This window comes from Rhinolophus hipposideros, assembly GCF_964194185.1.
Source record: "Rhinolophus hipposideros genome assembly, chromosome: 23".
NCBI lineage: Eukaryota > Metazoa > Chordata > Mammalia > Chiroptera > Rhinolophidae > Rhinolophus > Rhinolophus hipposideros.
This window is the reverse complement of record NC_138069.1, coordinates 16,043,724-16,057,540: the sequence shown is the minus strand read 5'-3', so window position 1 is coordinate 16,057,540 and position 13,817 is coordinate 16,043,724. Positions and strand designations below refer to the sequence as shown.

Below are 13,817 nucleotides of genomic sequence, written 5' to 3'. Positions count from 1 at the left end.
TGTATACAAATATTCATAGTAATTTCATCCATAATTGCCAAAAAATTGAAAGCAATCAAGATACCCTTCAAACGACAGATAAATGAGGTGTGGTATATTGGTAGAATGGAATATTATTGAATGATAAAGAAATGAGCTATTAAGCCACGAAAAGATATGGAGGAAACTTAAATGCATATTATTAAGTCAAAGAAGCCAGTTGAAAAGGCTACATACTATATGATTCCAATAGGATTCCTATATGAAAGGCTACATACTATATGATTCCTGTATGAAAAAGGCAAAACTATGCAGACAGTAAAAAGATTAAGTGGTTATAGGAAGTTCAATTTGGGGGTGGGAGTGGGATGAACAGGTGGAGTACAGGGCAGTTTTTAGGGCAGTGAAACTGTTCTGTATGACTAATGGTAGAAATATGACATTATGCATTTGTCAAAACCCACAGAACTGTAAAACACAAAGAGAAACACTAGTATAAACTACGGACTTTAGTTAACAATACTATATCAATATTGGTCCATCATCATTTATAACAAGCGTACCACACTAATGCAAGATAGTAATAATAGAAAGCTGTAGGAGTGAGAAGAGAGGACATATAAGTACTCTATATTTTCTGCAGACGTTTTCTTTAAACCTAAAACTGTTGTAAAAAGAACTAGAACTGGACCCCTACGTCACACCATATAAAAATAAATGCCTTTTGTTGCTTGTATTTTGGTGTAATCTCCATGAACTCAATGCCAAATCCCAAATCATGAAGATTTCCTCCTATGTTTTCTTCTAGGAGTTTAACAGGTTCAGGTCTTACATTTTAAGTCTTTAATCCATTTTGAATTGATTTTTATGTGTGGTGTAAAATGAGGGTCCAATTTCATTCGTTTGCTTGTGGATATCCAATTTTCCCAACACCCTTTGTTGAAGAGATATTCTGATCCCATTGTGTGTTCTTGTCAACCTTGCTGAAGATCAGTTGACTGTATATGCCAAGCACAGGTAACAAAAGCAAACCTAGATAAATGAGACTACATCAAACTAAAAAGCTTCTGCACAGAAAATGAAACAATCAGTAGAGTAAAAAGGCAACCTATGGAAAGGGAGAACATGTTTGCAAACCATAAACCTGATAAGGGGTTAATTTCTAAAATAATAAAGAGCTCCTACAACTCAATAGCAAAAAAAAAAAAAAAAACTAACAAAAGCCCAACTAATACCCATATTAAAAATGGGCCAAGCAATTAAATTTCTCTAAAGAAGATATATAAATGGCCAATGGGTATATGAAAAGATGCTCAACAGCCCTAATCATTAGGGAAATGCAAATCAAAACCATGAGCTATCACCTCACATCTGTTAGAATGGCTATTACACACATACGCACACACACACACACACACACACATTAGTGAGGATGTGGAGAAAAGGGAACCCTTGTACACTGTTGGTAGGAATGCAAAATGGTGCAGCCACTATGGAAAACAGTATGGAGGTTTCTCAAAAAATTAGAGTACTACCATATGATCTATGTGGCTAAAATAGCATCAACAATATAACTTCAAATCAACTTCAATTATTAATATTGAGGCAAAAAATTTAGATAACATATTAGCAAACAAAATCCAACAACACATTATAAAAATAAGACATTATAACTAAGTGGAATTTACCCTAAATATGCAAGAATGGAATATTAGGAACTGTATTAGTATAATTCACCAAATCAATAGATCTAAGGAGAAAAGCCATAATTATTTCCATATGTCCATACAAAGTCTTTCAATAATATTCAACACACATTCCACATTTTTTAAATAATCAAAATAGGAATTGATGGTTATATCTCTAACCTGACGATGTATAAATTACATTATACTTATTATGTTTTATCACATAATATATAATATAGCATATATACGTATGTTATATATATAAAATCATGTTAGGGATGCATCTTACTTAATGGGGAAACACTGAAGAAACTTCGGTAAAGGTCAGGAACAAGGCAAGAATGCTTTCTATTTCTACTACTATTTAATATTGCACTGGAGGAATTGTCAAATGCAGTCAGAGAAAGGAAAACAAACAGAGGTATACAAACTGGAAAAGAAGTACAAAACAATTCAGTATGTCAGGACATAAAATTTACAGAAAAAAATCAACAATCTTCATATACATAAACAATGACAAGTTAGAAATTGTTATGGACTATAAGACCCTATAAACAAAAATGGATAAATTCTTAAAAGTAAACTTATCAATAAATATGCAAAATATCATGTGTGGAAAAACTTAATGCACTTCTAAAAACCACAAAAGTGGACTTGAGCAACTGGAAAACGTTCCTTGTTCTTCGTGTCTCTTTGACTTAATATCATAAAGGTGTCAATTTTCTCCAAATTAATAGATAAGTTAATATCTCAATAAAAATACCAACATTTGATGGATACAGATAAACTGGAAATACATACATGCAAGAACAGAGGGGAATCACCTCATACCCATTAAAATGACTACTATAAAAAAAGTGAAAATAACAAGTATTGGCAGGGATGTGGAGAAACTGGAATCCTTGTGCACTTTGGTGGGATTGTAAAACGATGTAGTAGCTATGGAGAACAGTATGGAGGCTCCTCAAACACTAAAAATAGAATTGCCACACGATCCAGCAATTCCACTTCTGGGTATATACCCAAAGGAAGGAAATCCTGTCACATGCTACAACATGGAAGAACCTTGAACACATGGTAAGTGAAATACATCAGTCACAAAAAGACAAATACTGTATGATTCCACTTGTTGCTAATATGAGGTACCTAGAGTAGTAAATTCATATAGACAGAAAGTAGAATGGTGGTTGCTAAGGGCTGGGGGCAGGGTTTGGGGGTGGGAAGTTACTGTTTAATAGATATAGAGTTTCAGAAATGGCAATCTTGGGAAGACATCTGACCTGGAGGAAAGACTTGAAGGGCGTGATGGCGAGGAGAAAGAAGGAAGCAAGCAATGAAATAAAAACTACCACAGAAATGAAAGAAAACCACAAAATCAGAACACATACCAACCTGGCTCCACTCCCAAAGAAGCGTCTTCTATTTAGGAAAAATGCACTTCATTCTACCAACAGTAGAGGGCACTCTTGAACAAGGAAGTCTGAAAAGGATCCAACCGCCTACTTTTTTTGCAATTGCTGAAACTAGAAAATAAAGACACTTCAAAATGAACAGAAAATAGCAGGCATAATATTATATAAAGACAACAAAATATGAGAATATTTTTAAAAACTAACCATAAAATAGGAAAACTGAAACAAAATACTCCAGCCTGAATTAAATAACCTTAAACAGTGATTTGGTGACATGAAAAAATACTGTGAATCAGAAAAATAACTCAGAACAGAAAATGACAAAAAAATAAAGAGATCTAAGACAAGAGTTAGTCAAAATCAGGATAAATTGAAGAAAAAGACACATCATCCCAAGGGGAAAAAGAAAAAGACTAAATGATAAGATATCGAAGCAGAAGAGATTTGATTTAAAATGTAACAACTGGTATTGAGGAAAAGAATTAAAACAGCCAAGAAAATAAAAATAAAATCAAGACAGCAGTAAGAAGGATCAGAGACAGCATGCTAGATACAGAGAAGGTTCAATATATATAGTCCCTGAAGAAGAAAAACAATATAATGGAACAGATGTACTATTTAAAATTATAATACAAGAAAATTTTCTGGAAATAAAACTTGAATCTTTAATGACACATTAAATCTTTAATGACACATTAAAAGGGTCTTCCATGAACCTAGGAAAATTTATATGGAATGGTCAACTGTGACATATATCTTAGAAAACCAGTTAGATTTGAAAGAAAAAAAATCCTTTCGGCTTTAGGCAAAAAGGCCAAATCATTTATGAAAGAACAAAAATCAGGTTGGTATCAAGTTCCACAACAACACAGAAAGGCAACAAAGAAGTTTTTAAAAACTCAAGGAAAAGAAATGTGAACCAAGATTTTATATCCAGGCACTCTGTCTGTAAAGTACCAAGGCTCTAGAAAATCAGTTTTAAATATGCAAGAAGTAGCCCAGAAATAAATCCTCTTACATGGTCAATTATTCTATGACAAAGGAGACTAAGATATACAATGGGGTCAAGACAGCCTCTGCAATAAGTGGTGTTGGGAAAACTGGACAGATCCAGGCAAAAATTTAAATTGGACCAAGTTCTTACACCATATATAAAAATAAAGTCAAAATGGATTAAAGACGTAAATGCAAGACCTGAAACCATAAAACTCCTAGAATGATTTCACTTATATGTGGAATAAAAAAAAAAACACAACAAATGAATAAATGTAACAAACCCATTGTTACAGTGAACAAGCTGATGGTTGCCAATAGGGAGAAGGGTGGGGGAATGGGTGAAATAGAAAATAAATTGATTTTTTAAAACTCCCTGTCCCAGAATTGTGCTAAAAACAAAAACCAAGAGCAGAGTGTGATGGTCAATGAATGGAAAATTACTAAGAGGAACTTGATTAGATATTAAGGATGGGAGGCTGGGGTTAAATAAGTAAATATTCAAGAACTCAAAATACTATGCCCAGGAGCCTCTCTTGATGACTTTGCTAGAGAATGAGCTCATCCAATTAAGAACTAACTGGGGAAAAGGGGAAAACTCGGAAAGCATTATGATGGTGAGCATTAAATAATTAAGGTGTAGAACTCCAACTAACAGGTAATGAGAAGGGTAGAAAAATAGTATGTAAACTTTGTTTTCTAAAAACAACATGACTAAAAAAAATAGAAGTGAGGTGAAAAGGGGGAAAATAGAATAAACTGTTATATAACTAACAGGAGGGAGTCAAGATACAGCTGTCAAACGAAATAAGAGAATTTGAGGACATTAGAAAAGATACAAGGTACAGTAACTATTGGAACAAACCCACAAACATTACTAAACACCGAAAGTAATTTTTACAGCAAGTTTTTGTTGTTGTTTTTAGCACTTCCTTAATTTCTGGCACTACAAGATGGTCTGGGGTCCATGCCTGTATTTCCTACCCCAGTATTAACATCAGCCATTTCTCCGAAAAGCACTGGTTCCCGATCGAATGGAAGCTGAAAATCGACTTGGAAATACGATAACTTTGGTACTCCGAGCAGGGGAAGAATCTAGGCTGATTACCGGGAAAATAAAAGCTGGGACAGCCGCAAAAGGACCAGAAAGCGCCCGCGGGTCTCGAACCACACTCGGAAGGGTGATTTGTGTGTGAAAAGCACTTTGTCGAAGGAACCGCTGAGCTAAAGCCAGTCTGCATACGCCCTCTGGACTAGATGATTTCAACTGCTGAGGAAGACTTACGTCACAATAGGTCGACAAAAGTGGGAGTGACCTAGAATGATTTACTTTCCGAAAAACTGTCCAATCCGCCATCCCCGCCCCAATCAGACACTTGGGAGTGCTCTTCCGAGGATTCAGGTCTCCCCTAACCTGCCAGGGAGCGCTTCTTAGCTGCGTCCGGGCTTACTCTCTCCCACCGCGCAGCTGCCCTGGTCACCACAAATCTCTCGAGGCCCCTTCCAGGCTGTGTCCCCCCGCTGCCACCCACCCCGCCAGACAACCATACAGGGTCAGTCTGTGATCAAATCAACTTTCAAACAGTGTCTGAGTCAGGACAGTGGAAACTTTACAAGCTACAAATTCTATTTCAGGCCTTTTTTCGAACTTGGCAGCTAAACCAGATAAACCCTACAGCTCCTCTCCCAGGTGTTATATACTTGCAGTTATTACTTGTTACTATTTTAAAATATTATTTTAAACCCCAGATGAACACCCTCTTCCTTTTATGTGTATTAAATAGCTAATCATTCTCTTCACTTTTCTCCAGTTAACCACTGTTAGGATTTCTCTCCAGTCCTTTTCCTCCACCTATGTATTTAACAATACATACAACATAGTTTTATGATTGGGGACTTATTGGGGATCAGTTTGTTAGGTGTTGTTTTCGTGTTTGCTTACTTAACAGTATGTCTTAGAGATCTTTGTCAATATATATAGAATTGATTCATATATATTGTAATGGCTGCATTATATTCAAGTCCAAATATACCAGTCTTAAATGTTTCACTGTTACAAAAATAAAGCTGCAGTATATATCATTCTATGTATATGTACACAAAAGCATGTTTTTAGGATACTTATGAGTAGAACTGCTGGATTAAAGATTTCACATTAAGGGCTTTTACGTGGCTCTATAGAAGCAGAAAGATCCATTTTCCAGTATGCAAGGACTGGATATTTGAGGCTCAGTATCCTCTCTGGTGCTTAAAACACCTTGCTTTTCATAAGTAGGATTCAGTAAATACTACTTGATTTAAAAAAAAAAAAAAATTTACATTTAAAATTTCTGGAGGGGATGATGGGAGAGACAGAAGGGCCCCTAGAGGTGCCTGAGGCTACAAATCATCTGAAGCCATAATGATCTTTTGCTCCCAAAATACTTTAAATGGCAATCGCATCAGAAAGTAATTTGCCACAGCAGTTGGGGCCTTGATGCCTTGCCCCAGAAGATACAAGGGCCTAGAACATGCTCAGCATCTCAGCACCTAATGAATAAACGACCAAGTGGGCCAGTCACAGGCATATTCCTCAAACAGAAGGCAAAATACCCATAGATTTTGGAAAGTCCACAAACATCATAGAAGTTTCTCTTACAGAGAGAAAATTTCTGAGTTCTCTCTGGGGTTGTTCTGGGCTCCTAAATTTCCATCCCATCTCCTCCCTCCCCTTTTCCAACTCACCACAGTGACCTAGACAGGCCCCTTGGAGACTCAAACCACTTGCCAGTCCCCAGAGAATTTAGAGAACCTAGAATTTAGAATTAGTTTTTAGTAGATGTGGCCGGAGGTTAAGATTCCACTGTACCAAAGAGCGAGGGAATCATTTGAAGCCAAGTTGAGTGTTTCCTGAAGAATGAATGCTGCATCATGAAAGGACCAGCTCACCGATATTTTCTCCAGCCTGCTTGAATAAGGGAGCAAAAAGACCCAGTTGAGTAGGGTCCCAAGTTTCTTACCCAAGGACTTGTAGAGCACATAATCATGACAAGGAAAGCACCCACTAATTAGCCCACAATTGGGCAACAAATACTTGGTGACACTGAGCCAGGCCTTGAGCCAGTAGACAGACACATTCAGTGTTCCCAGAGGCAAGATTCAGCATCAGAAATAAAACGCAAAAAGCATGCCCGACAGCAAGGGAATTTTGTACAAAAGTCCAAAGGAAAGAGTATGGTACTTTGGGGGACTTAAAAGTAGTTCAGGTGCTACATAAAGGTGTTTGAGGGAACTAGATGAGGCTGAGCATGTGAATAAGCCATATGGTGGCAGCCTTGTTAACTCAAACAGAGCCTGCTTTTCAGGGTTTAGAACTAGCTAAGTTATTATAGAGTTCACCTGCTTAAGGTTTGTGTAACTTTTGTTTTCTTAATATAAAGGACTGATTTTTTTTTTTTCCCCTCTGCAGCCTCTGGGATCTGGCACAGCACCTCATCCAGGAAATATCAGTTGTTTTTCCTTTTAGTTAACCAGTCTGTGCCACTTAATTCTCAAGTTAGACCAAAGTAGGGAAGGCAGCTCCTCAATGGTTCTCAGTGGGGCTGGGAGGAAGGATTTCCCCCGACACCTCCCGGGGACATAGAAATCTTTATCTGTCATTAATTTGGGGAAGGAGTGCTACCGGCATCTAGTGAGTAGAGGCTAGGGATACTTCTAAACATCTTACAATGCACAAGGGAGCTCCCACAATAAAGAATTTTACAGCCCCTAATGTCAACAGTGCCAAGAGTGAGTAACCCTGTGCCCAGCCTAAATGCAATAATGAGGAAAACACTAAGTTCAACCCTCAGCTCTGCTGTTCCAAAAATAAGATCAAAGGAGGCTAAAATTACAGGAAAGGTTTTGTTCAGACTCTTCCGGACACAGTTCCCATCAGAGGAAAATACAACTCATGCTGAAGGAACCTAGAAAACAAAAGTGACAGGGCTCAGATGAAGAAAGAACAAACTCTACATGGAAATCCTCAGTGTAGGAAGAAAAAAACAATACACAGGGAAGAATATGGAATGTTTCCACCAAATGTGAAATAGGCCCAGTCAATGCCATTTATTGTACATGTTGAACAGCCTCAGAGACCAAAGGGCTCCCATATGAGGTGTTGGGTTTTTTTCCATTTTCTTTTTTGCATCAAACAGGTCCTTCCAAGAGCCTGCTCACAAGGAAGACAAAAACAGTCATCCTCAATAAAATAAAACAAACAGGAAAAGCTGAACAGTCTATATATGGGGAGGGGAGGGGAGATTAAAAAACTCACCAGACAAAAACCACACCAAACACTCATCCCATTTAATATCCTGTTACATGCACTGAGGAAACTGAGAACTTCAGGCCCCAAGGCAGCAATACTCTGAGATTCTAGCTCAGGCCCCTCTTATGTGACAGATTCATGCACACACATCCGCACATACCACTGATGCAGGCAGAAGTATACATGCATGCACAAGTGGCCAGAGAACCACAACGGGCATAAGGGAAAGGGGCGGGGGGGCTGGCCAAGGACATGGTATCAACTGGAAACTGGGGGCCCAGAAAACCCTTCCACTGAGGGCTAAGCAAGAGTCAAAATTAAAACAAAGGCAGAACACAAGATAAATGTAGGATGCTCAGAGATTAGATAGATGAAGAGGGAAAGATGCAGGGGAAGTTTCGGGAAAGCAGCCTCAGAAGAGGAGGTTTTTCTTTATTGGGAACACCAATGGGCAGAGGGCCTGTGACTCCAGTGATAAAGTGAGGCTGAAGGAATATGCCAAAGCATTACCTCTGCCTCCTGTGTTCCCCCAAGACAGAGGGAAACCACAAACACCCACCCTCTTGCCCTCCCCATTGCCACTCTTAAGGACTTTCCGAAGTACACCCCGAAAAATGACCCCCACACACATACAAAGTTAAGCCCAGCAAAGGGCCAAGCATAGAAAGCCTCAGTAACTCTTCTTTGTGGAACCAAAGCCAGAGAAGCCCATCACAGCTGCCATCTCATCATCCTCCTCAAATGTCAAATCCTCCTCAGCCCTCCTTTTCTTCTCCTTCTGTTTCTCTTTCTTGTAGGCTTTGGCCTTTTCCTCCTAGGGGGGAAATCACTCAGAATCAGTTCAGACTCCTGAGCTAAACATTGTTGAAAGAGACAGATGAACTTCATTCAAGATTCCTTTCAATCTTTAAGAGAAAACATTTAAAGACAAGTACAATTTCAAGAGCAGAGGAAAAGCCACAGTCAAGATTTTAAGGGACAAGAAAGAGAAGTTTTAGCCTGTGGAGAGCACTTCTCAACCCTACTTTCCAGGTCATCTCTAGTTCTTAACAAGGTTATGGGAGCAAAACCATGTAATAGTAACTAACACTCTGGAGAATGTAGTACATGCCATCAACTGCTCTCAGTGCTTGCTTTGTGTATATTATATACTAAGATCTCTAACAGAAGGAACCTGAGGCACACATAGGTTGTATAACTTGCCCAAGATTCATAGCCAGTAAGTGGAGGAAACAGAATTCTGATCCAGTCAGCCAGGTTCCACAGGCCTCTTGGGGACTAGGTGCATTTAGTTAATCTCTCCTGTAGTAAAAAAAAAGTATGGCCCAGAGAATCCAGGAATAAAGGATAGATTTAGAGCCATTTCCTTCAGCTCATGAGAGTCCCAAACAAGGGCAATAAATGCTTCCCCTCAGATACAGAAATTCAGGAGATACAAGTATCCTCTGGGGGTGGCAGTGAAATGAGGAAGACAGCCTCATGATTCGTAACATAAAATTCCAAGCTGGGGAGGGAGAAGGAAGGACAGCAGAGCTTTACCTCTTCTCTGAGCTCCTTCATCCTTTCCTCAAAATCATAATCCTTCTGCTTCTCTTCCATCTTCTTCTTATTGACTTCAAAACGTTTCTTCACCTGATCCAAGGTGGAACGTTCCACACGCATAGACATGCCCAGGTTTCGCTGATCTGGGTGGGGTCAACAGTGAAGAAGGTAAGGTCATCACAACATCCTCAGCCCCTCAAAAAGTCTTTTCCTGATATTTAAAAAAAAAACACCTTCTCATAAATCACGCAGCAAAAATAATTATAGCTGAAAACAACTCCCTTGGCTTTACTTGTTCCCAGAAGCAGGAGCTCCAGACAACAAGATGCAGATGGTTTTCAATTGCCCTTTCTGAGTAGATGCAGATCAGTGGAGACAGCTGAGCCCAGGAGAAGACTATGGTTTGGGTTTGTTGAGAGCCTAGAACAGTGTCTCTCACCTTATGGCCTACAGAAACATTAGATAATGAAGTAAAAGATGGCCTGTGCTGAAGTAACTGGAGAATTCTCCGGGCATTAAAAAAAGGGAACAGAACCCATCCGTCCCCCCACCTCCCACTCCAAAGCCCAATCCCAGCCCCAGCCACAAACTACCTCCAAGCCTTACGTTTCTTTCCATTAATGTGATCCAGGAAGTTGATGGAATCCTTCACAACACAGTCACAGACATTGCAGTAATATCTAGCAAACAGAAACAGCATTGAATCAAAGCCGGTGGTATGGATCTTACTGTTTTCAACAAAGAAACTCACATTTTTAGGTAAAAATTCTTTTTAGAAGGAGGCACTTCTCACTTCCATAAAGCCTTAGCTCTTGGAAGAATGTGGCACCTAATGTCCAAGATGACCCCACAATGATCTCCTCCCTCCTGGTATTTCTAATCCTGTGTAGCCCCCTCCCAATTTGTACCGCAGTTGGTATGTGACCAATAGAATATAATACAAGTGATACTTTGTCACCTCCAAGATGAAGTTATAAAAAAACACAGCGTCAGTCTTAGTCTGTCCATGTGGATCATTTTCTCTGGGGAAGCCACTTACTTTGTTGTGAGAACCATGGAGAGGCCCATGGAACAAAGAACTGAGGCCACCAAACCACAGCCAGATGACAGATGTTGGAAGCAGATCCTCCAGCCCCACTTATATCTCAGATGAACACAGACCCAGCACACACCTTGAGTGCAGCTTTGTGAGCGGCCCTGAGCCAGAACCACCTAGGTAAGCCTTTCCCAAGTTCCTTACCCACAGAAATTATAAGCTATTTGATGTTTTGTGGTGCTAAACTTTGGGTTAATTTGTTAGTTTACATAGCAATAGTCACCAATATAGAGAGGAATAACAATACTGGGTTTACTAAATAGCTCAGAGAAATGTCACACTGCTATCTGTGTTGCCCTCCTGCTGGAAAATCTAACTGGATAGAGTAGCAGTAGGCAAAAGGATGAAGAACTCTTGTGGGATCCTTCTTCCTATCGGTTATAAATTTAGTCGAGGAAGGAGGTGGACAACCAGAAATCCATAACAACTACCACCTTTACAGCCAGTCTGGAACCTAAACACCCTTTATTAATCATCAATAGATCCTAGCTCCATTCTAGCTCCACCTAACTTCTCCTCTAGAAATCTCCTCAGTAGTCCTTTCCTTCATTTGTTCCTCTGGCAGGAGAACAATTATCCCTTTTAAGATACTAAAAAGTAGTTACAGTGCTAATATGCATAAGCCCGCAGAGTGACCCCTCCTAGAGATATTATTACATGAACCTGAGACCTTGGGGGACAAAGAAAAATAAACCTAAGGATGGAATTATAGGCAAAAAGGTTGTTAACCTGGAGCAATGAACCCTCCTTAACACTTCCTAAAACCAACAATTTATTAGACCTACTCCTGGCTACAGAGAAAACTGAAAAGCCACTCACCCTCCCATCTCAGACTGTGGGGTGGTCTTGGTAATGACAATTGTCTTCCCAAGCTTGGATTCCAGGTCCACCTTGTAGTCCCTATGCCGAAGAAGCTCCCGCTTGACTGGCTGCACGGGTTTTCCTGAAATATAATGGGAAAGGAAGTCCCTTCAATATTACAATTCCTTAACCAGAGAGGAAAAGATATGCATGAAACCCAAAACCCAGAGGTTTACTCTCATTTCTTTTTTGAAACTTCAAAGCACACAACAGGCAGCAGCGAGGAATTTGAATAGGAAAATTTATAAGCAATCCTTAACTCACTATAGCTGTTCTCTACATTAAAGCCAACAAGCTTTGTTTGCAATGTTTTCTATTCATTGATTAACTGAATTGAAGGGAAGAACTCTGAATTTTCACAAAAAGCAACCTTTTAAAGGAGCAAGGACACTAATGCTTTCAGATACTCCAAGCATAACAGAAAGGATTCTTCTGGGCTGGGGAAAATTTTAAAAGTGGGACCAACATTTAGGAATTACCTGTTACATGCCAAACACTATTTTACAAGTTACATAAAAACTAAACAGGTTAATGTGTGTGAGACAGTGTGGAAGAAGAATGTACAAGTTTGAAAACAGATGAGAAAAATCAGACATTTCTTTTTGTATAGTGGAATCTCTAAGAGAGAGGCATGAAGTTCCTGACATCATGCAAGGCAAAGAGAACAGCACTAAATCCTAGCTCAAACAATCACACCTTCCCTGGCGGGTCCCCTAGCTCTTCTCCCACGATAAGAAAAGGTTTTGATTGGGCCAGAAATGTTCTTCTCACCCTTAAGTGATACGAAGGGAAAGAGAGGGTCTTTAACAGCAGTAATGCACAGCAGCAAAATACTCTGCTAACTTCTCTGCCACTACTAAGGATTCCACTATTCCCTGTCCTTCAGGAAAGTTCTAAATGAGCAAAGCAAAGGGAGAGCAAGAAAGTAGAAGACAACAGAGCTAAAAAAAACACCTCAAAAACACTTCAGTCCATCTCCTTGCTCTCATTTTATACATGAAGAAATCGAGGGCCAGGGAGGCAGCGCTCGGCCAGAGGTTACACGGGGTAGCGCAGCGCATTTCAACTCTCCACCCGCCCTCCACTACTGCATCGCCTCTACAACGCCCTGAGCCCTTAATGGGGCAGGCACCCACCATCCTTCTTTTCTCTCTCTTCCGTGAGCCTCTTCTCGGCGAGCTTCTCGTATTCATCTTTGTCCCACTTTCGGCGAAAGTCCAAGTTTTTTGTCTGTAGGGGGGGAAAAAGCCCTCAAGATTCATCGCTAATCGTGTCTGAGCTACAGAGAAAACGTGTCATCGCCGCCAAGACGGCCCCGGGACCTGTCGAGAGCGAAACCTCTCCGGACCGCACCAGAAGGCGGAGGTGGCCTCAGGACCCCAACCCAAGAAACCTCGCGGTTCCACTGACGCTGAGCCAGGGCCTTACGGGGAAGCTCTAGCGCCCGGGCCATAGAAACGCGAGGAGGTGTTTGGAAGCCAGTCAGGTGCAGAATATTCCGCACCGAGAAACCACCCCCCTCAAACCTCCCTCTCACACACACTTACACCGCTCCCCGACGCCATCTTCACCGCGAAGTGAATGGGAAGCCGGAAAATGCCGTAAAAAGCGACCTACAGCCGTAAAGCAAACTTGTCCTCCAATAAGCTTAGAGTCTCGTGTTCTAAACGAGCTACAAACTAGGCTTCTAACACAGGATTGTCGGCCCCGCCTCCGCTCCAAGAAAACGGCGCATGCGCAAGGCGAGTATGAAGCAACACGGAAGTAAGGGAGCCTGCAAACCTTTTTTTGCCCTGGCATTCAAAAGCATCGCAGGGCAGGCAGTTCAACTCGTCTGTTTTACAAACGAGGAAACAGAATCCGTGCCCTAATAGTCTAATCAAATTTGAGTGCATTTCCAAGAGTTTCTAAACAGGTTTCTTTTTGAAGGTTGAAGCACTGTTATTAGAGACTCCAGA

At 40.2% G+C, this 13,817-nt stretch overlaps 1 protein-coding gene across 1 annotated transcript; it reads right to left on the bottom strand.

Moving 5' to 3' along the window:
- Window positions 1-8,114: 8,114 nt before the first annotated feature.
- Window positions 8,115-13,454, bottom strand: ZMAT2 (zinc finger matrin-type 2). The gene is made up of 6 exons (XM_081036254.1): window positions 13,407-13,454; window positions 12,996-13,089; window positions 11,818-11,941; window positions 10,509-10,582; window positions 9,900-10,045; window positions 8,115-9,174 (listed from the first exon to the last, which is right to left on the bottom strand). Exons 1-6 carry the CDS (start codon window positions 13,422-13,424, stop codon window positions 9,031-9,033), a joined length of 600 nt encoding a protein of 199 aa, XP_080892380.1. The 5' UTR covers window positions 13,425-13,454; the 3' UTR covers window positions 8,115-9,030.
- Window positions 13,455-13,817: the final 363 nt, after the last annotated feature.